The sequence below is a fragment of the Acanthisitta chloris genome, unplaced genomic scaffold (genome assembly GCF_000695815.1).
Source record: "Acanthisitta chloris isolate BGI_N310 unplaced genomic scaffold, ASM69581v1 scaffold29188, whole genome shotgun sequence".
Classification (NCBI taxonomy): domain Eukaryota; kingdom Metazoa; phylum Chordata; class Aves; order Passeriformes; family Acanthisittidae; genus Acanthisitta; species Acanthisitta chloris.
The window spans coordinates 1-25,016 of NW_008689313.1; the positions used below are offsets into that span (position 1 = coordinate 1).

A 25,016-nucleotide genomic window follows, 5' to 3' on the forward strand; every position below is an offset into this window, starting at 1 on the left:
AATAGCCGTGTGGAGCTGCTGGTGTTCGGCTATGCCTGCAAGCTGTTTCGAGATGATGAGAAGGCTCAGTACCAGGAGCAGGGGCGACACCTTATTCCTTGGATGGGAGACCCCAAGATCATGATCGATAGGTCGGTGTAACACAACCCCCAGACTGTGCTGCGAGACCTCCTGTGATAGCCTCTTTCTCTTCCCCTCCCCTTGTGCTGTGGGCAGGTGAGGGCGGGAGATGAGCAGAGGCGCTTGGGGCTGTCGTTCCCCGGCAGGGCTGGATCGCAGCTCCTCCCGGCTCAGAGCTCCGAGCGCGGCGCTGCCCCCACCCCCGGCAGCGGGAACTTGGGGTTCCCTGCGCTGGCAGCGCTGGGAGGTTCCTCTCCTCCCGACAGTGTGTGCTGTGCTCTTGCTGCCCCACCGGTTAGGGCAGGATCGCAGGGTGCAGTGGAAATGAGCCGTTCCTTTTCAACGCAAACCACAACGTTCTCTGTTCTCACTTGGAAGCCAAGGAAGCCTGACTGCGTGGGGATAGGCACGTGGTGTGTTCTCCATGTGAGGAGGATGCAGTGTGGGGAGTGCCCCACTGAAGTATCTACTTCAGGGGGTGTTATTTTGTATTTCTCCTACATGATCTGCCTTCAGGCTCTTGGTGGGACACCCCGAAAGCAATCCTTGGCCTCATTGCTTTATCCTTGTGCCATGATTCACTGCATTAGACAGAATGGAGTTGATTTTGGGTGCTTGATGTTCAGATTTCATGTCAGGGGTGGCTTCTTCTGGCTCTTTTGCAGCAGGTCCAGGTTCATGGCCAGCGAGAGTAATAGAATCTGCTTTGATGTTTCTTCTGGTCTCCTAAGTTGTTTGAGCAGTGCAAGGTGGGATTTAGAAGTCAATTCATTCAGAAGGAGCTTCATGGATGTGTTGCTGGAGAGAGGGAAGGTGGGAGGTCAGGCTGGCTGTATCTGAGTGGAGCACTGAAAGAATAATTCAAGAGTTGTGGCTGACCCTGACAACCTCAGTGGGAAAGATGGAAGGATTTTGGTTTGAAAAGGATCACATGACATACTGTAGATACTTGTTCCCTCAATTTCATCATCGCTTTGGTGCTAGACGAGATTCTTCATGTTTGGATTTGACAGCTCTGTTTGGCTTGGAAAAATGTCAGAAAGGGAAGGTCTTGCCACTTCCTTCCATGAGACTGGAGAGAAAACAAATGCCCTTGCACTGTTTGGGGGTTTATGCTCTCAATGATTTGTTATCATTGAAATTCAATCAATAAATGGAAACAGACAGGAAAAAACAACCATAAATGTTTGCAGCTGTTTCATTTCTCAGCCACAGGAGAATGGAGGTGTTCTGATGCACTTCTGACCCAAATCACTTCTGTGACAGATGGTAGAGGTTGGTTTTGGGGTCCTGTGCAGCAGTAGCCACGTTCAGAGGTGTTACAGAAATTGTAGGGAGCAAACACTAAGTATGTGCATGTCTGTACATACAGCACTGACAATCTAAATCATGTGCACTTGGAAGTTAAGGCAGTTTGCAATTGCTAATCTTACCAACTCCTTCAGAAGCTTAGGTTCCTTTTACATCCAGCAGCAGGAAGTCTTCATTCTCACCATTTTGAGCAAAGCACATTGCTGTGAGAAGACTTGGGTTGAAGTTTGCCTGTGAACAGAGCTCGATTAACCAGACCTATGTGTTTCATTAACTTTTTGCTATAAGAATATTTACTTTCTTTGTTTTTGGTCTAGCAATTTGGCACAAGTCAAGAGTTGTGTGTGGGAAGACACCTCAGCGGAGTCCAGTTTACTGTCACTTTACTTTCCAATCAGTTTCTCTTACTGATGCACAAACATTATCCCAAAGCAGTGCTTTTCCTGCCAATTTCTTAGTAGAAAGGAACTGTACGTCCTTGATCTTTGCCGTTTTTGCGGTGAACCTCCTTAAATTGCATGTTTATGTTGCTGTTCCTATGTATGTGTGTCTCTCTATCACATAACCCAGAACTTATTTCCTCAGCCAAATGGCTAGGGGCCGAGCCTAGCCATGATTTTACCTCCAATGGACGCAAGTTTCTATGGTGAAGATTTCTCCTGAGAGTTCGGGACTAGCAGAAAGAAGCGAGGAAATTTCGACCGTTTGGTCCTTACGGATAGGTATTTATGTATTCGGGTTTGTGTGAATGTAAAAGCTATTTGACTTTCCAGAAAAACGTATTTTGCAAGTGACATTGATTGGTTGGTTGAAGCACGTACGGTAAGAGCTGTTAAGGAAATGGATCCCACTTAAAACTATTAAAGGATACCTTTGCCTTTAATTGTTAATAATTTATTAGTTTCTCGGAGAGGAATTTAGACTATTAAATTTTCGCTAGTTGGTGACAAATGATTAGCAAAGTTAATTGTAACTTCTAAAAGGGCTTTTTGCGTTAACGTATAAGTTGTGCTTTTTTTTTCATTTATAATGGGTAAGTATTTTAAGTAGTGACCTAAACCCAAGCCCTAAGCTCTGTGCATTGACCAGCTGTTTCGTCCTGCAGGTACGATGGCCGTGGTCACCTGCATGACCTTTCTGAATACGATGCTGAATATTCCACCTGGAACAGAGATTATCAGTTGTCGGAAGAGGAGGCTAGAATAGAAGCCCTCTGTGATGAAGAGAGGTATTTAGCCTTGCATACGGACTTGCTTGAGGAGGAGGCAAGGCAAGGTATTTGCTCAAGGAAACTTCCTGAGTTTAGTACATGTTGAAAGAAATTCTGACGAAATTCAATTTACTCCTAATTTTATACTCTCTTTTTTTCTGATGTTATTTTGACAGTACCCAGTGGATGTGAAGCGCGGGAGTCTTTGCGTGTGTGAGAGGACCTCGGGATAGTTTAACTGTAGAGCCACACAGAAATTGCTCACATTCTCAGGGCAGACTGGGATTTCAGACCCCCCCAAATTCCCAAAATAAACACAGTCTGCTTCATTTTTAGTGTTGTACAAAGGAAATTCTGTGCTCGTAGGCATAATTGTATTAGAGTGTTTTAACCCACAGCTTTTACCTCTTCAAGAAGAATTATAGTGCTCAGCATGTGTACATGCTGTGTTTTTCTGTTCAGTTTGTAATGAAAGCTAAAATGATCAGGTGAAAACTTTGCATTTAAAAACTGAAGTAAGAAGTACTACTTTTTTAAAGTAAATAGGATTTTAAATATGTTCTAATGTTGGTAATTGCGTTTTTTGTTCAAGAGGAGGAATATAAAAGACTGAGTGAAGCTTTGGCAGAGGATGGTACCTATAATGCAGTGGGATTTCATTATGGCAGTGATTATTATGACCCTTCAGAACCCACTGAGGAGGAGGAGCATCAGCCTGCAAAACAAAGAGGTGAGAGGAACAAACAGCAAGGGTTAATGGAGAGGGAGGACACAGCATCTCTGTGTCTCTCCCTTGCAGCTGAAGGTTGAAAATAGATGTGTCATTAAAATGCAATTAAAAATTCTCAAAGCATTTCATCAAAGCCTTTATGGGACTCTGTCACTGAGGTTGTTCCTGATGAGCTTAAATGTTTTCCTGCTGTGGCACAGTCAATACTGCAGTGGTCAGGATAGGGAATTTAGTTCTGCTGTCTTGCAGATTCTTACTCAGAAAGAAACTAGTCATTCCTCACATGGCTGTCTGTTAATACTTTTGTTTCTTAATCAAGAAGGAAAATATCATTGTCAACATAGAGCAGTAATTAATGAGAATATGTTTTGTTAGTTTATATTTTGTCATGTTAATTATTATAAATAACTCTGTCTTCAATATAGTGTGTCCCTCCATGACCTAAAAAGTACAGAATTAGTGTCTCCTGTTCCCATCAATAACTTTGCATTATTAACACAAAGTCTTAAGGAAGCTTTCAGATGTTACTGAGTGATGTCTTAGTAAAGTGAGGATGGTTTAAGTAATGGTTGGGTTGCCTAACTGCACACTGGTTGGTTAGTGGTTTAAGTTATGGTTAGGTTGCCTAACTGCACACTGGTTGGTTACTGTGGGGTGAGATGGTCAATGCAGGATTGTTTTAGGTGCTGAAGCTTTTTTAGTGGGTTTTGGTGCTGTGTGTGAAAGGCTGTGTCACAGCAGTGTCTGTGCTGCTTGAATTCCATCAAGGGTTTCCCCTGTGCTCTTTAGTACTGATGCTGAATTGCATTGTCTTTTCTGGGGTTTAATTCATTTATTTCAGATTCCATAACCACATAGTGTTAGCTGGAGCTGCTGCCAAAAGAAACAGTCCTGTTCTGCTTTGTCTGCTGCTTCTTCCTCTTTTCCTTGATGTTAGCTGGAGCTGCTGCCAAAAGAAACAATCCTGTTCTGCTTTGCCTGCTGCTTCTTCCTCTTTTCCTTGATGCTAAAATTTCTCTGTGCTTTTGAGGGATTTAACGATTTGAATTGATTTAAAAAAACAAACAGCCATCAGAAAGCAAACAAAAAAGTGAACTCCCTTTGTTGCATGGTTTGCATGCAGTAATCACTGTGAGATCTCATGCATGACGAGGCTTTTCTGCTCGGTCCATAGTTCCCATGGTCAGGTGTTCATGCACTTGGTGTTAGCTAATTCATTAGGGGAAAACTGAGACACAGTTTCTGTTAAAGCCAGTGGAATAGATAGTACTAAAAGTTATTTTAAAGGTAAACTTTCCACTTATTATTATAAAACTCTAATATAATTCCACAATTATTACAAAAAATTGTAGAGCCAAGTATTTTCAGAGGAACATTTCTGCTATAGTAAACAACAGAATGTGATACAAATTGGCCTCTATAACTCTATTTGAATGTCTTCAATGCCAGTGCTGGTTATACTTGCATTTGATAAATTCCTTGTTTGCACATCCTTTTAGATACACCTTGTTGTGATATTTTTTTGTTAAGAATGGGGTATTTTGGCATGTTTTGTCTTACAGTCTTTTATTCTGTCTTTTCTTGTAGAAATAGCTCAGACAGAAAATGTAGAAGAAAATGAAGAACCTTTTGTTGCCCCTCCGGGACTGAATGTACCTTCTGATGTGGAACTGGTATGTGTATACATTTATTGCAGCCTCCACTTCTGTCAGTTTGCAAGGAGTTGATGGTGCTTTACTGTTTGGTGCTTGGGTTTTGTGTTTTTCCACATTAACTTTCGTGTGGTACCTTTTCAATTAGTCTGAAATTGTAGCTGAATTTCAAACGTTCTGTCTTGAATTCTTGAGTTGTGTGAACACTCTTGAGTCTTATTTTTGCACACTGCAATGATTGCAGTGCTTAATGCTAAGTGCATTTAGTATCACTTGTGCTACTATTTTAGATAATGCAGGAAAAAGGCAGTTGTTCTTGGAATGGATACTTGCAGAGATGTCAAGTTTGACATTCCAAGTGTAAAGGACCATTAAACCAAAAGATTGCTTCTGTTCAAGAGGTGTTCTCTGGATTCATTTTAATTGAGTCCCAATCTGAAGGGGGTAGGAATTGATCAAGTGTAAAGGCCTATTCAAGGAGAAAAGCAATAGTTTATTTCTAGCAAAGTCTGAAATAACTTTAAAGTATTAACTTATGAAAACTTTCCTTCATGTGATGTTGCCAGAATTTGCTACATACTAAGCTATGAACTTCATTGCAACTTGTGTATTTTCCCTGAAGGGAGCTGAGCAGGTACCTGCTCGAGTATGGCTCTAACCCTGAGGGTTTGCCAGTTATTTCAAGTTTCATAAAAGATCCTGGGAAGTCAGGTAATATTCCTTCTTCCCTAACTCTGGCCATGAAAGTGTTAATTTGTGTGGGCTCCCTTCTCAGCTTGATAACCTTGGCCAGTAAAGATTCAGAGCACTCTGTTAGAATAACTAATAGTGAGCACAGGGGATTTGTGTAAGTGTTTTTCTACTTCATTAGCTTTTAATTGAAAATGTTTATCCTGTTCTGTTTTTTTACGTGAAATAAGAGCTATTTAACAAAACTAATGTGCAACTTTCCTGGTTCTAATTTCGCTGCCTCTACTTTTCTTTACAATCTTATAATGCATTTCGTTAGTGAAGTGCTTACCAACCTAGTTCTGAGTTCAGGGGAGATGTTTGTGTTAGTGCCTTTAAATGAGTTATGCTTTAGTCTTGGAATAAGAACCTTAAGTTCTCAGGGAGGAGCTGCTTATTTTGCACTTGGATATTGTTTTCAAAAAGTAACTGCTGGGGGAAGACTGTTAGCTGGTGTATGTAGCTGCTTGGCTTGAGGTTTGTTCTGAAGCTGAAGATACATTTTCTATGTACGTTACAGAATGATTTGTGGGTCTTACTGAAGTAATTCCTCAATCAGCTATTGAACTCCACTATAGTCACATTGACAGAAAGCAAATGTAGACATATTTAGTTTTGATTAAAAATGACCCCAACAAACATCAAAATGTCTAGAGATTTCTGAAAGCAATGTGTCCCTGACCTTGGATTGGGAATTGTGACAATTTTTTCATAAGCCTTGATTTGTTGTTGTTCTAGTCAAATCATTCAGCTTTGCCATGGAATGTATTCTGTGGGATTTTTTATTTTATTTTAACTGCTGTAAAGGATAGAAACCTGGTAAAGGTCACTTGTAAACTTCAAATCATTTTGGAGAGGAAACTGCAGTGCTTGGAAATAAAGTAAAATTTGAGAATCAGTTTGCTAACATAGAGACTTTGCTCACAGCCTGCAAGGTGGAGCTCACTAAAGTCAGGGATTAAATAGTTCCTGTAATACAGAGCAATCTGAAATGCAAATATTTGGTGAAGATGAGTCAGGCAGAACTACTGCAAAAAAGGTCCAGAGGCTGTAGTGAGCTGTGGAATGTTCAGTGTGTGACTGGAACTTGGAACAGAAGAGCTGAGTGGAGGATGTAGGATGTGTTCTGTTGCTTAGAACTGTGGTTATGGGCAAAGATGACTGTTTTTCAGCAGAGCATTTTGAGAAGTCCATGGATGCTATGGAGGTGGCTACAAGGAGAATTTATCTTGTGAGGAGAGAGGGGAAATTGTTTTGTTTTCTCCAGATGAGAATATTGGGAGGCGTAAAATTATTTTCCAAGTTTACTGGAGATTGATGGATAATTGCTTGACTTGTAGTAAGGGAGACTCATTCATTAAAACCTTTTAATGACAATAACAATTACAGATTGGGACAGAATATCTGACTAGATAGTAGCACTTGTGTCACTGGAGTATTACTTGGAAGGGTTTTTGCTCTGCTCTTACCATTCTTAGTTTACATGTTTAGTTTTTTTTATTAAATGTAATAGCAAACTAGAATAGGTGTGAAATCTGCATCTCTGCTTGCCATTTAATGGGTTTGGCTTTATAAAGTGTCTAAAGTTTTGTAGATCAGTGGCGTTAGTAATCTTAGAAACCAATTAAAAGCATATTAATATTCCTAGTGCCTGGTTTTCAGAGCACATAGGGGTATTGGTTTCAAATTCAAGAGCAGGCATTGATTTCAGACAGTCTTTTTTTGAGCTTCCTTGCTGATTTACAGCTTTGTTGGTGACTCTCTTGGCCTTCAGTGTATTTCATGGTGGTGTGAGTGGTGTTTTGTGTGAAATGGGCAATGCACAACATGTCATCAATCTGTTAAGAACTTCATTGCCTCTAATTAAAATGAGCTTTGGTAGTGTTTTAGAGGGACAAGTAAAGCTCGAAACAGCTAATCATTTTGCATATTGAGTATGTTGTTGTAGTAAATGATACAATTGGCTGAAAACAGCTTCTGAAAATGGGCTGATCATATTGAGGCTTTAAGTGGAGCACCACTGTCTCATGTGCTTCCAATCTTCTGGGAAAGATTTTCTGAGGTTTGCAGCATAATTCTGCATCTAGACCAGTAAAAATGCAAAGCTAAACCAAATCCTTAATGTGACACTTCAGCCTTTATAAGCACAGAGTATGTGTTTCTGCAGTTTACTGAGCACAAGACAAAACAGTTATCTGAGTATGAAATTAGAGACAATGAATGACAAACTCCATTCATTTTTACCTGTGCTCTGGTTCACTTCTTGGGTTTGATATGGCAGTGCCCCTTAGATGGGATTTCAGGAGTGGAAATGCATGGGTGCTGCTGAACTTTATTCATCTTATCTTTTCTTGTACTGCTGAAGTATTCAATGACTCTTTAAGGGAATGTGGCAGCACACAGGAATTGTCATTGTCATGTTGGTCTGGAGATGCAACATGTTCCTTCCGAGCGATTGCGAAGTAACTTTTCTAGTTAGGGAGCAATATTTGCACGTTCAGAGGTAACAGAATGAAGCACAGCTGGTGGGAGGGAAGAAGACATGGTGAGTCTTCAGAGCACCTGGAGATACTGTAACATCAGACTCAAGCAGGTGTTGTTCCCCTCTTATGTTTGGTGTACAGTGGCAGAAGGAGCTGTGCTGATTGCAGAGGATCTTGCCAAAAGGATCTGAATGAGCAGCTGGGCAAGTTTGGGACTGTTGTGGTTATTTTTTAGTTCTGATCTGCTTTCGCTAGTTGTAAGTGATTATGAAACTTGAGTTGCTAAAGAAAGCTGAGAAGGGCAGGGAACTACTGTTCTTTCTAATTCCCTTTGGAGTTCTGTAACAGTTCCCAAGCTGCTTATAGAAACACAACCATGTTATTTTCCTCCCTCAGCCGCCGACAGCAAAGATGCATGCGATCATCGAGCGAACCGCAAACTTTGTGTGCAAGCAGGGGGCTCAGTTTGAGATCATGCTGAAGGCCAAGCAGGCACGGAACTCTCAGTTTGACTTCCTGCGCTTCGATCACTACCTCAATCCCTACTACAAGTTCATCCAGAAGGCCATGAAGGAAGGACGATACGCGGCGCCTTCGGAGAGCAAAGCGGACAAGAAAAAACGTGAGTTGTTGGTTGTCACAGTGGTGACTGCAGGGTGTGACTCACTGAAACAGCCACTTTGGTGACATTGTCCCATCTCTCTGGTCTTACCCTGCAGCTGAGATTGATCTGATCATTCAAAATTTTGCTTAAATTAAAGAAAGATTGTTTTGGGTGACTTTCAGCTACAGGAGCTGCTGTGGGTTTGGAGGTTTTAGAAGCACTCATAGCTCCAACCCAACACAATGTTGTCTGGGCACTTGGGGTTTAGTTTTATTGATGACTGGCAATATCTTGTTGCATCTATGTTTTTCTGAATAAGCTGATTTATATAAATCCTGTGTCATCTTTCTCTCCCAGTACAAAGCCAGAGCAAACCCAAATAAAATTCCGACATTCTTTTTATTTAGACTCAAGAGTCAAATCTGAGGAGGAGGAGGAGGAGGATGATGATGATGATGATGGAAATTATCTGCATCCGAGTCTCTTTGCATCTAAAAAGTGCAGTAGGCTTGAAGAGCTCATGAAGGTATTTGACCCTATTAAAATTACTTTTATCTTATAAAAAAACTGATTCATGGGCACAAAAATTGCAGTATATAGGTGTTCAGGTCTTGTGTTGACAAAGGTTTGGGTTTTTTTCCAGACTCTGTAATTTAAGTCTGTTTTGGTAAACTTTTAAGTTAGCTTTTTTCCACATAGTACATAAATTGTTTTATTTCCATTTGCAAGGAATTATATTTCTATTTTTGATGCCCTCTGGTATTGAGGGCATCACTCCAGGATTTATCCCACAGAACCTGTGTCGAAGCAGAAGAGATTAAGGTATTTAATGCCTTCTGCATATAAGCTGAGAATGTTTTCTTTTTAGATTTTAGTAGATAAAATGTTGACATGAAATAATAGTTTCAGCAAATAGTGTTTCACCAGAACTTGCTACTCATTAAATGTAAATTTTACCTGATTTGTTAGTTGTTTTCATTTCTCGAGTTTGGCTAGTGATGGAGTAATGGGAATGACAGATGGTTGTACACATTTGAGGCTTTCGGAGGAATGAGGTGGTGCTGCCTGATGTTTAGACAAAGCAGGTTCTGTGGCTTATCCCAACCTTGGCAGTAAATGACTAACAATCATAACCACTTTTTTAACGTCACACATTTCTGTTCACATCAAAGTATTTTTGTTCACGTTTTCCACTAATTTTCAAAGATGTAAGACCTCCAAAACTAGTAACTTCAGTGTTTGTACAGTGTTACCGATGTCTGTTAACTTAAATTTGTTTTCCCAAATAGTTTGATGCTATTGTGCTTTAAGTATGTACTTCAGTTTCAATTTTTTTCCTGTTCGCCATTGGTTTTTTCAGCCTCTGAAGGTGGTGGACCATTTCAATTTTTTCCTGTTCTCCATTGTTTTTTTCAGCCTCTGAAGGTGGTGGACCCTGATCACCCTCTTGCAGCGCTGGTGCGCAAAGCGCAATCAGATAATAACTCCTCTACCCCCCAGTCCACAGATGGAGCAGCTGTACAGACAGCACAGGCAGAGTATTCCTCTGATTGTAAGTGCTCTGTGATTAGGCAGCTGGTGCTGTGTCCTAATGAACTGTGTGTAGATGCTGGTGGGGAGAGAATGCATTAGCTTTGTGCTTGATCAGGTGTATTTATTCTTTTTCAACCTCCTGAAAGTGCATTCAGAGTATCTGTTGAATTGCTGCTTGGGAAGACCAGGAATGGGGTGGATGGGGTGGGCAGCTTGGAGGCCAAGTCTGCAGTCTGGGAGTGTGGTCAGCACAATGTTTTGTGATAACTTCCATCAGTCTCTGTTAATGAAACCTAATGAATGCTCTCACTGTTGACTGTGAAAAATTCTAAGATGCTATTCTAAAGTTGGAAGTAGTTTTACTATAAATAAGTAATGATTTTACAGTCAATTCCTATAACTTTTTGTTATTTTAGCTTTAATTCTGTGCATCAGTGCAACATTTTATGTAGAAAATAAAATGCAGAAATATGCAAGATTCAAATTTAAAAATTGAGCTTTTATATTATATTTCCCATTACAATATCTGCGAGGGAGTAGTAACTTTTAAGTTCCATAGCTACAGGGGGAACCCTTTAATAAAGGAGTCGATTTTTTTTCCTCAAAAGAACAGCAAAAGCAATGACATATTTAAATCTGAAGCAAGCAGTGTGGAAAATTGTGTGCACAACTGCTTTTTGTGTCTGAATTTGAAATATCAAGAGTTTCTCCTATCCAGATTATTACTAAATCTTTAGCCTTAGATACTTTGTGAACCATTTCAGATTAATGTAAATCCTGTCCTGCCTATAACCTCTTTTTAAGAATCAACTTTTGTAATAACTTTTAGCAACATTATTTTCACTTCTCAGGAAGTTAAGTATTTGGTTTCCATTGTCTTTGAAGCTACTTAATGCAGGTCTTGTATAAAGCTCCTGCAAATTTTGTCAATTCTGATACTCATATGGGTGAAGTCAAACTTAAATGGGTTTATGTGCCTCTAATTCCTTTCAAATTTCAGAATTCTGAAAGTCATTCATTCCTTAAATATAGAAATGCAACTTACCCTTTTATTTAAGGGACTTACCAATTAACACTACTGAGGTACAAGAAAATTTATAATAGAGCCTTCACTACAGTAGGGTTTGTACTTTTTGTAGGTAATGAGTAGTGTCACTTGGAGGTGGTGCTGATGTTGTTCTTGCTGGTAAGTAATGAGTCGTGTCACTCGGAGGTGGTGCTGATGTTGTTCTTGCTGCAAATCAATATCACCATAACAATCTGAGTTGATTTGCATGCATTATAGGTTCAGAACCCCCAAAGGATCACAGGTGTTGTCAGTGTGATATGTGGAGAGGAACATGTGTGGAAGTAATTTGTGTTTAAAACTGTACTGTAAGGGAATCTGAATCAAACTGAAGTAAGATTTCTGTGTGGAAAGTAAAAATTACTGGTTATTTCAAGAGACTGAAATCAGAATAAGTATCTCCACAGTGTTATACTAGTCAGTTTCCTGATGACTATCATGTCAGGCTTGAACCTTAATGTATCTGATGCAAACTGGGAGATGATCATTTAGTAGCAATACAGGTTAAGTTTGCACCTCCTCTCCCTGCTTTGAAAACTTAACAGATCTTTACTCTGCTCTTCTTATAGAAAACTTGCTCTTTAATGAAAGTAAATAGTGCCACACAGGAGTGTTTATGAAACTTTTAAGAGGATAATTCATTACAATTTAAGGCATGGATTAAACTTTGCCTTCAGGAATGTAAACTCTTACTGTAAATGATTTGAAATATTTTACTCAAATGCTTCCTGTTTATACAGAAAATATTTAGATTTTCTTGAGGAAATCAGAATAAGTATCTCCACGGTGTTATACTTGTCAGTTTCCTGATGACTATCATGTCAGGCTTGAACCTTAATGTATCTGATGCAAACTGGGAGATGATCATTTAGTAGCAATACAGGTTAAGTTTGCACCTCCTCTCCCTGCTTTGAAAACTTAACAGATCTTTACTCTGCTCTTCTTATAGAAAACTTGCTCTTTAATGAAAGTAAATAGTGCCACACAGGAGTGTTTATGAAACTTTTAAGAGGATAATTCATTACAATTTAAGGCATGGATTAAACTTTGCCTTCAGGAATGTAAACTCTTACTGTAAATGATTTGAAATATTTTACTCAAATGCTTCCTGTTTATACAGAAAATATTTAGATTTTCTTGAACTCTCTGCCAGTTAGAAGGGTTAATTAAAGCATTATAAAATACTGGCAAGAAAGGAAAGGAGAGGGAAGGGAAGGGAAAGGAAGGGAAAGGAAGGAAGGAAATCCATAATAAGCCTTTGGATCACAAGAAATACTTAGAATCATGGAAGCCTTTAGTGTGGAAAACTTGTTCAAAGGGGCTGTTAAATTGTTTAATATACATATGGTGATACAGTGGTTTAATTTGTTCATGCTAGTTTTGAATATGTGCACATTTCTTTCTCAGAGGAATCAGAGTTCTGAGTTAAACTGCCAGAGATGAATTAGAATAGGAAACATCATTTCTATGAGGTCATTTTCAAACAGGCCTTCTCTGCTTCACTTCTTTACTCACACCTGTGACCTTCAGTACTTTCAGATTCTGTCCCTGAATCTATATACTTCTTGTTCATCCTAAGTGCATTAATATGAGCCTTGTTTTTCTTTGAATTTTTTTTCCCCCAAGAAATTAGATGCCATTTGTTACTGTTCGGTGTGAATTTGCGTTCTCAGTGCGTTCGTACTGATGCAATAATGCTTTTTTTAATTGGATGTTTTCCTTACTAATTAGAACACTGTGTCTTTTTATAGCAACTGTGGCAGCCATGTATTATAGCTACTATATGCTCCCTGATGGCACCTATTGCCTCGCACCTCCTCCTCCAGGGATAGATGTTGCTACCTACTACAACGCGTTGCCTGCAGGGGTGACTGTCTCCAGCACTACTGGGGTAGCAACAGTGCCTCCACCCCCTGGTACTACTCCTCCCCCTCCCCCAGACACAAGTGACAGCAGCACTGGATTGACTTCTACCACAACATCTACAAGGTACCACACACAGATTTGCTCACTGGGGCTCATTCCTGCACTTGTATGTGGAGTATTTAGTATGGGGTTTGTTAATGAATCAAGCTCAATGAACTCAGAGAAAAAAATTCTGTGTAATTCTTTTTCTTTTTTTGTCAAAGCAAGTGTCTGAAAGGTGTTTATGTTCTGTTTATAAAAGGCATTTTTTCTCTTGGTGTTTTCAGCACAATTGCTCCAGTGGTTGCCATTATACCTCCACCTCCAGATATCCAGCCTGTCATTGATAAGCTGGCTGAGTATGTTGCTAGGAATGGGGTAAAATTTGAAACCAGTGTTCGTGCCAAGAATGATCTCAGGTAAGAGGAAATGATGGTTTAGCTTCTATTTTCAAAGTTGAGGTTTAGTTTTTTAACGTATTGCCAGGGCATGCAGGTTTCAAGAAGAGAAATACTGTCGTTTGGGTGTTTTTAATTGAAATTCAGGGACTTACTTAAAGGCAATGCCTAAGCATTGGTGCCCAAATTCTCAGAACAACCAGCCTAACAAAAAGCTCTCTAGAAAGCATATTGTGATTGTGTATACTCTGCAGTTTAGGTGTGAGTACCAGTGCTTCCAAACATCCAGTAATGTTGCATTTGCTAGTGAAAAATTGATGGCAAAATCAGATGTACAAAGAAGAGCAACAAGGCTGGTGAAGCAATGCCTAAGCATTGGTGCCCAAATTCTCAGAACAACCAGCCTAACAAAAAGCTCTCTAGAAAGCATATTGTGATTGTGTATACTCTGCAGTTTAGGTGTGAGTACCAGTGCTTCCAAACATCCAGTAATGTTGCATTTGCTAGTGAAAAATTGATGGCAAAATCAGATGTACAAAGAAGAGCAACAAGGCTGGTGAAGGGACTTGAGCACCAGTGCCGTGCCAGACATTGGAATGTGCTGCCCAGGGAGGTGGTGGATTCACCATCCCTGGAGGTTTTCAAGCTGAGACTGGATGTGGCACTTAGTGCCATGGTCTAGTGACCACGCTAGGGTTGGACTTGATGAACTTGGAGGTCTTTTCTAACGTGGTTGATTCTATGATTCTGTGATGGTTGGTATTTACTGTGTGCATGTGCATCTTCACATATTCAGTTTTCTTTCCACAGATTTGAGTTCCTGCAGCCATGGCACCAGTATAATGCTTATTATGAATTTAAAAAACAGTTCTTCCTTCAGAAAGAGAGCAGTGACAACTGCCAGGTACGTGTGTGTTTGTGTATCCTTACATCAAAAATACAGTGGAGGGGAGAAAAGGACTTGATTATCTGTTATGATGAGAAGTTTTTTTAATGGAGCACTGAATTAGGGAGAAAACATTCTGCAAAGGATGTGAATGCTTTTTTCGTTGTTGTTTTGTATGGCATTTAAGTAAGGATGTGTGAGGTGGTGTGATATTTAATTCTTCTTAATCTAAGCCACTCCACTGCGGTTGTAATATAAAATGACAACCTGAAAATCTTTTGGTTTTCTATATGAGGGGATATATGCTTTGTGAGGTTTAGAGCTGTGTAGGATTGTGATTAGTGTTCTGCTGTCAGAAAGGTTAGGTATGGCTTTTAACACCCATACCTGCTCGTATGCCTCGTGGCTCTGTGTAGAACACTAGCACAGAGGCTGGACTAGTTTTCTGACATGCTTTTTTCTGAGGAAGGTTTTGTTACAGTCCTGTCATGACTGCAGCAATACTGGAGCTTCAGAATCTCACCTCAGTTTCCTATTTGCTTTGCTTCTTCTGGTCCATGTTAGTAGAAGATGATAGCCAGACTTGGCATCCTTGTTTTTAACTATTCTCATGTTAGCTAATCTCATTAGATTGTTCTCTTACTGAAAAGAAAATTGCAAATAGTATCAGAACTACATTATCTGATGTTAACTTTTCATGGGAAAGAGCTATTTTTTTTTTAGGCCCTATGTCATTTGTCATCTCAAGGCTTAGATTGGGGAGCCTTAAACTGAAGAAGGTAGGCCTGTGGGTAAACTCCTCGGAATTGCTTTGTGGAAAATGAAGAAATTCAATACTGGTTGCTGTTGAAACACTTGTGTCTGATGTTTTGTTTGAATAGTGAAAAAAACCCGTTCTGAAACACTGTTTTGAAAGATAAGCTGTGGTAAATATGATCTTACTCAGCTGATAAATCACGTGCCAAATTGTCCTGTGCCACAATGCTGACTGTTATTCTAGAATGTTTTATTTGCAAGCCAGTGGGTTGAATTCATAATACTTACATAATTAATAAGGACTTGTTAACATTTATTTGGGGGGAAATTGTACACTAACCAAAGCATAATAATCAAGGAGCCATTTTAAATATTCAAATGAGTACAGCTAAGAAGCAACAGAAACTGGTTTAAGTCCCTTGAGGTCATGTGTAGCAATGCATCTTTTCCTACTGCATGGCTTTGTAGATAATGCCATTCTCTTCAAGTTTGTAGAATAATGATTTCAATATTATCTTTATGCTTTAGTAATGTATGTATAGGCAACTAATGCAATTGATGCTTCTCCTTTTGGCCATAAAAGTTAATAAGAAATTGTACTACTGGCTTCAGTAAATACAGGCAGAAGTCCTTGATTTCATTGTGTTTTTCCCCTTTGAGGATTTTCAGAAATTAGTTCTGTTGGTCAGGGAATGGCTGCAGGGAAGATCTGCTCAATGCCTCAGTTTCAACATCAAGTGTACTTAACAACAGCCAGTGGAATGCAACCAAACTCTTTATTGAGAGAGGCACATTTCAATGTCAGATTACTGAATGTCATCACCTGACTCACCATGTAAATATTTTTAATGTTCTAGAATATCCATCTTTGAAATTTTTGTACTGTGAGTTCAGAGGTCATCCTGAATGATTCAGTCATGTAATAGTAGAACCAGTAATTCTTTACTCTTGAAAATCTCAGCACGTCTGTACTGCATCAGAAAACATTGCTAGGCCCAATGTTCTTCAGCAAAATGTTGGAAGAAGTCAAACATGCTGACCTGTCTTGATCTCTGTAAAACTTGATTCTGTGAAGAAGTCATCACACAACTGTACATTAGGAAAAACATGTCATAAGCTTCTGTTCTCTCCCTGGGAATTAACATTAGTGGATTTGGTCTGAGACCTTGGAGATCAAGACCTAAAAGAATATGCTTTGGGGAAAAAAAGTCCTTTTAGGGTCTAATTTAAAAAACTTAATTTTTAAAGCAGTTGTTGGCAAAAGTGTGTCAGCTGAAGAACATTTTCCATGTTGTAAAAGAACATGTTCTTACTGTAGGTCTGTGGGTTTTACAGCCTGTGGGTTTACATGCAGCAGAGTTATGGTCATGAGTGCTCAGTGATGTAAAATTTGCTGTTATGTGATTAGCTGATGCTGTGATTTTTGAGATGGCTGGCAAAATTGCAGCTCCACAGACACTGCAGTGGTTCTTTCCTGACTACCCAGTCAGTAATTCTGCACATTTCTTTTGAAAAGGGAGTATCTTCCTCTGAAGATGTTCCAGCAGACACTGCCGGTGACACCCCAAGTGAGACTCAATATGCAGATGAACATGCACCTGAAGATGCTTCTGAGCTAAGTGCTAAGGGAGTTCCAGGAACTAAAAAGGATGTTCCTCCTCCTAAAGCTGTCAGTGATGGCAAACTGGTGAAAGGTATGTTAAGATGATATATTGGGCTTGAAAACATTGGTTATTATATACATAAGGAATTAAAAAAGAAGGCAGGGGAGAGGTGAAGGAAAGGAGGAAGAGAATTTCATCATGCAAAAAATACATTTTCACTGAGGGCATCAAAAAAGGACTGAAATAAATAATTTGATTGCTTTCATATTTGTGTCTTACCAGACTATCAGGTATTTATGGTCTGACAGAATAAATTGTTTTGTTCAGTTCTGTGCAGAGTCGAAGGATTTCGTCAGTGACCCCAGCAGAATTTTGTCTTTGTCGTTTTAAACTTCACAGTTAGAAGCTCTGTGGAAGAAAGAAGTAATTTGTTCTGAGTGAAAGCAGTGGTCTTACTGGAAAGGATACACATGGAGACACTGGCACAGGTTGCCCAGAGACGTGGTGTCAGCCCCAGCCCTGGTGGTGTTCAAGGCCAGGTTGGATAAGCCTTGAGCAACCTGATCTAGTGAGGAGGTGTCCCTGCCCAGGGCAGGGGTTGGGGACTGGATGATCTATAAGGTCCATTCCAACCCCTAAATTCTATGATTCTGTGAAGTACTCTAGGCTTTTTGCTCAGTCTTCCTGTGTTGGACATTACTCAATCTGGAAAAAGAGCCCCTTTCCATGTCCATGGGGAATGTTTCCCCTTGCAGTTGTAACAGCTGAGGGGCAGAATGGGTGGATCTCTCTGGAAGCCAATAGCTAACACACTAACAGTGTCCTGAGTTGGAGAAGCAATTATTTATATCTGAGAACCGATTTCCTGGCCTGTGAGGAAAAGCTACCTTAAAAAGTCTTCTTTTCAGTGAAAACTAAGAATTTCAGTCTTTTATAAGTAGAACTGAAAGCTGTTGGGAAAAAAAATGAAACAGCAAAACCACTCTTGACCTGTGTGTTTCTGTAGATGGAAACTGCCTTCCTGCCACCTCAGTAACTTACTTAATTGATGAGAAGTTTATCACTTGGAATTCTCTCTTCCTGCTCCTCCCTGCAGTCCCATTCCCTCTACAGGCTGCAAGCTCCAGGCTCTTTGCTGTGGTTGTCAGACCATCCATACTCTGAATTTCTTCTCTGGGTAGCTTCCCTGGGGAAGGAGCAATCTTCCCTGTCTCAAAGATGCTCTGTTAAGAGAATGAAATGGACAGCAGAAAATGATATTGTTTCTTCTTGTTGTGTTATTAATAAATGGGAAACTGGAGCCTGTGCTTTAATAGTAGCAATCTGCTCAAATTTAGGTGATGGAATGTAACCAGTGAGTCATTCCATGACAGTTGTATTCCTATAAACTTCTTTTCATTTCCTTTAATATGGTACAGTTCCCACCTTATTGTAACCTAAATACAATACTTGGCTGCAACACAGACATAACATCTGCACTAGATTTTTCTTCTGCCTCTGAAGGAGTAAAATCCCATTTTAGGATTTGTTTTGTCACATGAAAAAGTTGGAAAATCACTATTATCTCTTCTCTTGGAATTGTTGAGCTCTTTGCTTCTGAGCTTATTCCAGAATTACCAGATGCAAAGCTCATATTTTATAAACCTTGGTATGTAATTTAATTATTGTATTTAAATTTCCCTAATTGAAATCTTAGAGAATACATATGCAAAAAGCATCCTGAGAGAGATATATATGGTAGCAGACCATATGGTAGTAGGTTGCCTTGCCTGGAATGTGTGAGAAATTCCATTCTTTATTCTTAGAAGTCTCATTTTGGATAAATAGGTTAGAGATTAATGCTCCATTTTTATTTTTCGTTTCAGAAAATGGTTCTCCAAAAACATTCCAGGGAAAACCCTGTGAGGCAAAATGATTCATTCAGACTTTAACACAGTTATGTGTTAGCTATGCTTAATATTTTTTGAAGATCCATTAATGCAACATAGCTTGAAATGATCTGCCATTTCCTTTTTATTTCTGTGTTCCATGGTTTTTTACAGGCATTTTTTTTCCTGTTTGTGCTATCCACTTCTGTTGGAGTAGCAGGGGCTGCCTTGACAGGCAGAGCTGACCACCAGCCTTGCTGCAGCAAAACTAGCCAAGGCATTTTGGGGAAAAGTACTTAGCTTTTGCCTTTATATCTCTTGTCAGGAAATGTTGTTAACTCCCCAAAGTAATTAATTTTCATATAAATGGAAATAAGTCTTTATATATCATTCTGTGAGCCAAATGCTGTTGTTGTGCAAACCATCCATTGAGTGTTGAGGAAACAGAAGGCACCACATGTACTGCAGTGTGTGAGGAGCCTGAGCACAGAGCAGTTTTGTCTTGAGCCTGGAAGAGTAGATTGTTCATTCTGGAAAATAAGAATGTACTGAGAGTAAAATTTATTTGGGACAGAACATGAAATTATTTATCTCAATTCCTTTCTCTTGTCCTGCTGCTACTGAAGTATTAGAAAAAGACTTTGAGATAGATCTTTACCCAACACATGAAGTTTCCAACATTTGTTTAAGAACAGAGAAAGAAAAGCAAGACTGTTGTCCTTTTCCCCAAAATAATTAGTATAATGTAGGGGTGATTAAGCTCTTTTTTTTTTTTTTTTTTGTGATGTAGCCTCTCTGAGTAATGGGTAAAGGGACTGAACCTCTCTCTGCTGCAGTGTAATGACTTGTGAAATCTCACCCATTCCTTCCCAGCATCATTTGCTCCCATAAGCTTTGCAATCAAGGCCAAAGAAAATGACCTCCTTCCTCTGGAGAAAAACCGTGTGAAGTTAGATGATGACAGTGATGAGGAGGACGAAGAGGGCAAGGAAGGCCAAGAGAATGCTAACAGTGCTTCAAACCATACTCCAGCTGTTACCACTCCTTGTCCTGCTCCTGAGGAGAAAAAACCCCAACTTACACAGGAGGAATTGGAAGCTAAACAAGGTATTCCATGTTGCATTAAAAACCAAAATGAGAGCGTGAGTTCTCCAGGCCAACTACAAAACTATTATGTAAATAAGTGTGACATCTTAGGTGTTTTGAATCTTCTCTGTGTCTTGTTAACAGGAATCAGAATTCTTTTCCCAGTTTCCTGCTTGTTGTTGAGAATGTAATCTCCACTGGTTGCTCAGCTCAAATGAAAGTTATAACACACTGGAGTTGAGTGCTTTGCCCTAATGCATGATCTCTCTGCATTTTATTTTGGTTTCCCACTACAACCTTCTAGTAAAACACCAACCTTTTGGTTTCCAGGCTGCGTTAACAGAGCTCAGCAAAGGCACATCAAGTTTCTCATTTTCTTCAGAGAAAAAATGAATTGCTTCAAGCTATTTTTCAGTTCTGCAGCGCTCCCATATAGATTAATATCACCTTGTTGATGTTTTGTGACTTATAATGCAATGGCATTAAGTCTTTGTGTGGGGTTTTCCTGGTGCTGTGTTTATGTACATAAGGGCAGAAGGGTTTGCTATGTGAATTTTAAAAGGATCAAATGTCCCCCATTCCTCCCCAAGGCTGTTTCACAGCAGAGTGTGTTTAATAAAGTGCAGATGTTGTCAGTATTTACCAGCTTAAAGACTTAGTATTTCTCACAACTATGAGTATGCCACAGGAATTAAATTGTGCTTTTTCAACATGGTTTGTTGGTTGGTTTTTTTTTTGCTTCTAAGTAGCAGTTGCTTTGTAAACTTCAGTAGCACAAAGTGTGCTGTGGTGATACATATCTAAATCAAATCTGAAATATTTTTATGGTAATAAAAATTAAGTATAAGCCATAAACCAGCTGTATGTTGGAAAAACTGTGCAATTAGTCATGTTTTGCAGGCACAGAACACAAAAACGAAGTGTAAGATGAAAAGGGTTACACAAAATAGCTGTTAGGTGAATTGGCTTATTCTCTTTCTGTAATCACATACCAATAATTCTCGGTTGTAGCAACGATAAAACAGTTTCTGAAAATTCCTGGAGCAGCCCTTTCTGTAAACATTTTAACATGTATGTAAATAAGGCTGGGAAATGTAAAGATATCAGCTCTGTGGAAAGAGCAAACTGGAGAGTTTGCATCGCTTGAACGAGGACAAGAAAAAGCTGCTGAATTTCCAGTGCTACTTAGTTAGCTTTTGTAAATAGACAAGGACAAGTATCCTGAGTATTCAGGATTGGATTTTCATGTAATTTTTTTTCTGCTTAAAATTTTTTACTTCACCTAACACCGTTTTCATCAAGCAAATGACATCCCTATGAATTAAGATGTTTGGAATTTCCTCATTTCAAGCTGATATATCCTTATATCATTGAGTGGATGCACTTGAAAGGTTTGAGAATGGCTGGAGGGGTGTTTGGGTGGTTGTGATGGGCTCTGTGTGTTTGTTTCAGGGAAATTTACGTTGCCCAAGCGTGACTCACTCTATGCCTAATTGTCTTTCTTAGCAAAGCAGAAACTCGAGGATAGATTAGCAGCTGCAGCAAGGGAGAAGCTTGCACAGGCCTCCAAAGAATCAAAGGAGAAGCAGCTACAAGCAGAGCGCAAAAGGAAAGCTGCACTGTTCTTGCAGACCCTGAAAAACCCTCTGGCTGAGGCAGAAACAGAGAAAATTGAAGAGAATTCCTTCAGTAACGAGGTAAGCAGGAAAAAAAATTCTCTTTCCCGTAAAGCTGGCAGAAAACTTTCCTCTAGAGTGAGAATCTGACAGTGTGTTAGGAGTTGACTGAAGAGAAGCTTTTCTAAACAGGGAGAAATTTGAATTTTAAACACTGTTAATCTTTTCCACTTATCTTACATCTGTCTCTCATCTGTCATTAAAGAACTGGCAGGAAAATGTGCTGCACAATGCAGAGGTCAGTTGGGTGCAGAAAGGAGAAGGGGCTTGCATGTTTTCCCACTGTGCTAGTGGGAGATCAGTTGTGATGTTTACTTATTTAGTGTGTATGTTGATGGTTTTGATGCATGTTGCAAATACAAACACTGTTGGGAAGTACAACCTTAGTTTCCTGCATTTGGGATTATATTCCTTCCAGAAAAGCCAGGAAAGTCACTCTGGTTGCACTAATCAAGCAAAACATCATCTCTGGGTACTGAGAGAAAATTTCAGATATTGATTGTGACAGGCTGGTTACAAGAATGAATGACATGGCTTTCCATCATTTCTTTTCCCACAGAAAGCATTTCAGTACCTAACAAGTAGTTCATTGCCCAGTTCTTGATATTTTTTTTTTTCCAAATAAATCATGGATTACCCCTCAAAACACTTTCAAGAGAACAATTGAAAGAGGCATACCTGCAGCTTAGGTGATCCATAACAGCACAGAGTGGCAGACATGTGAATTAAGTGTGGTCACATCCCAAAAGAGATCCTGTTTGGAATTCTTGTTGCTGCTGCTAACAAATTTTCCCTGAGTGACACAAGTCTCAGTACTTCTCAGTTATATATTGAAGAATAAATGCAAAGAGACAATGACAATGCAAAACTCCCCAGACTTGCAGTTCTGCTTTCCTCAAGGGAATTTGTGAAGGACATGGATCTTTCTAAGCTAAGGTTCTTTTGATATTTTTCTTTAAGAGAATGCCTGAAATAACCAGTGACAGTGACTCTCTTTCAGAAGAGCAGATGAGTGTCCTCTCTCACATCTGAACTTACTGAAGTTCCAAGCTGAACTGACTTGAAAGCAAGTGAACTTCTCAACAAAAAAAACATATAGTATCCCAGTTCTCAGTAAACTGGTTTTCTGGAAACTTCTTTTCCTTCCCCTACAGGTTTCAGAGAAAGCAGCTATTTTTCCTTACACACACACACACAAAAATCCAGTGGATTTAAGAATTTTAAAGTAACCACTTTCACTGCTTCTTACTAATAGCAGTGATTTGGAGGTGCTTTCTTCATAAAAGGGTTTACTTAGAATTTCAAATGGATGTTTAAATGGTTCTGATGTGACCTTGCTGTTTTTGCAATAAAATTGGCTGTTGCATTGGGAATGCTAGTCCTGCTAGTGTGAACAGTCTGCAATGCCATAATGTCTTTGGAAGTAATCTTCCTCCTGAGTGTGATTTGCTCAGTGACCACAGTGCTTATGTAGATATATGCATAGAGATTTTTGTGTATAAAAGCTTATTTTGGAACCTGAATGTTTTTCAAGCTGTCAATCCATTTGCCATATTTGAATCACCTTCCATCTCTATCCATTCCCATTAATCTGCCTTTTGCTCTCCTTGTCTGCTTTGCCTGTTCCTAACCAACAGGAATTTGAGTCAAGAAATTGCATCTGAGGAGGATGAGAGAAATCATATTGCAGATTTGTTAACAGACATTTGTTTTACATACCCTGAGAATCTAATAAGCTGCATCCTGGTGTCTAAATCAGCTTGCAAATAAATAATGGAGCACTGGTTTGTTTTTTTTCAAGCTTCTTCAGTCATGTTTCACAAACAAAAAGATGCATTTAAAAACTGATTGCAGAAGTAACAAGAGGTAACTGCAGTGGCTGTAAGAAAAAGTACATTAAAAGTCAAGAGAGAAAGATACATATGTAAAATTGGTTTTGTAGTTTGGGCAGTGGAACTAGTTGGGGACATTTCAGAAAACAAAGAGAAAAAGTGAAATATTTGTGTCCACAAAAAGTGTCATTTAATGTATTCCATCTCCTCTTTTGGGGGAAGGAGCATCCATGAGGAGTCCAGGAAACAGATTGATATGCACTAGTCGTAGACTTACTGATTTTTGTAGCTGAAAATATGTCTCAAAAAAATGGAGCCATGAGTGAGACATATAATAAAGCATGAAGAGGAGCTGAGAATGTCCATGGGAGACGCATAATTCCCATGACATTTTCCCTGCCTAAGTAACTGTATCAAAACCAGTGATGCTGTTTATGTGGACACACCATGTACACTTGTGCTGCAAAACTGTTTATCACACTGTGCAGAAATGCATTAAATGGGCAAAGCTTTATGTGACCTCTGTCAGATTTCTCTGATTCCTTGTGTTTCCTGAAAGAAGCTCTGGTCCTGAGCATGCATTATACCTTTGAACAAAATCAATTCTGCTAACTGCATGGAAAGGACAGTCAATACCACACAACAGAGAGCTTTTAAGCTGTTTGGGCTGCAGCTGAATCTTAAAAATAATCACATCTATGTTTTCCGTAGCTGAATTATTTCTTTTATATGGTTTCCTGTTTTGCTTTGAAGTGAAATCAAGCAAGAGAAACAAAAGGCTGAGAAATGAGCTTGAGCAGTGAAGCAGCACAGCTTTTCACAAATGGCTCCTCACCATTCTTGTATGCATTACAGCAGAACAGTTATGCATAATATTTCTTCAAACCAGCCCTTGGAAAGCATGGAGCTTAGCTCAGTCTCCAAAACCTTTCAGCTTCCAGTGAGGTTGTGGCTAGGGAAGTCTGTGCTCTCTTTCAGGGTGTGGGTAAACAATAACTGGATGACATCTCCTTTCTTGTGTTTACATATATAATTCACATAGACACTTTGCAGCAAGAAAATCACACCAACTGGCACATGTGTCAGTGCCACTGAAGAGAAGTTGCCATCATTGAGCAATGAACTCAGGTTCCTTGTCCTACAACAGCAAACAGCTTGTGGTTTTAACAGTTGCACTTCTAGATATGCCAAGCTGGAGTACACCAGGTTATCTGGAGTGCTGCTTGTTTTATTTAAGGCAAGAAAAGTGAGTGTTTCATAATCTGAAATGCAACCTTGATCCAAAATTATTAAAATACATTTATATTTTAATAAATAAGATTATATATCCCTGTTAATAGGCCTTGGCATGGATTATTCTGCTAATCGCTTATATTTTATCCTATGTCAGAAATGGTTTGGGGTTGATTGGAGCTTTGATATACATGTAAAAGACAGTTGATTATACTCAAGCTGTTACCTGTACAAACCTTAGTACCTGATTTAAACAAGAAGAGAAACCCATAATGATAATGCTGCAAACCCAGACCTGATTTGAAAGTGATGCTATTTTAATGGCTCCCCCCCC

The 25,016-nt window shown here is 39.3% G+C and overlaps 1 protein-coding gene across 1 annotated transcript in view; it reads left to right on the plus strand.

Annotated features, from left to right (window-relative positions):
* Positions 1-3: 3 nt before the first annotated feature.
* The window catches only part of SFSWAP (splicing factor, suppressor of white-apricot family), a gene marked incomplete at its 5' end in the record, with an annotated part of 42,034 nt that continues 17,021 nt past the window's right edge, over positions 4-25,016 (plus strand). Inside the window, 13 exons of the mRNA XM_009081366.1 lie at positions 4-131; positions 2,537-2,706; positions 3,234-3,371; positions 4,959-5,044; positions 8,632-8,857; positions 9,247-9,365; positions 10,256-10,391; positions 13,190-13,427; positions 13,631-13,762; positions 14,552-14,645; positions 16,900-17,077; positions 19,729-19,962; positions 21,448-21,638. Coding sequence (XP_009079614.1) covers positions 4-131; positions 2,537-2,706; positions 3,234-3,371; positions 4,959-5,044; positions 8,632-8,857; positions 9,247-9,365; positions 10,256-10,391; positions 13,190-13,427; positions 13,631-13,762; positions 14,552-14,645; positions 16,900-17,077; positions 19,729-19,962; positions 21,448-21,638 — 2,070 coding nt within the window. The remainder of the gene's footprint in view (positions 132-2,536; positions 2,707-3,233; positions 3,372-4,958; positions 5,045-8,631; positions 8,858-9,246; positions 9,366-10,255; positions 10,392-13,189; positions 13,428-13,630; positions 13,763-14,551; positions 14,646-16,899; positions 17,078-19,728; positions 19,963-21,447; positions 21,639-25,016) is intronic.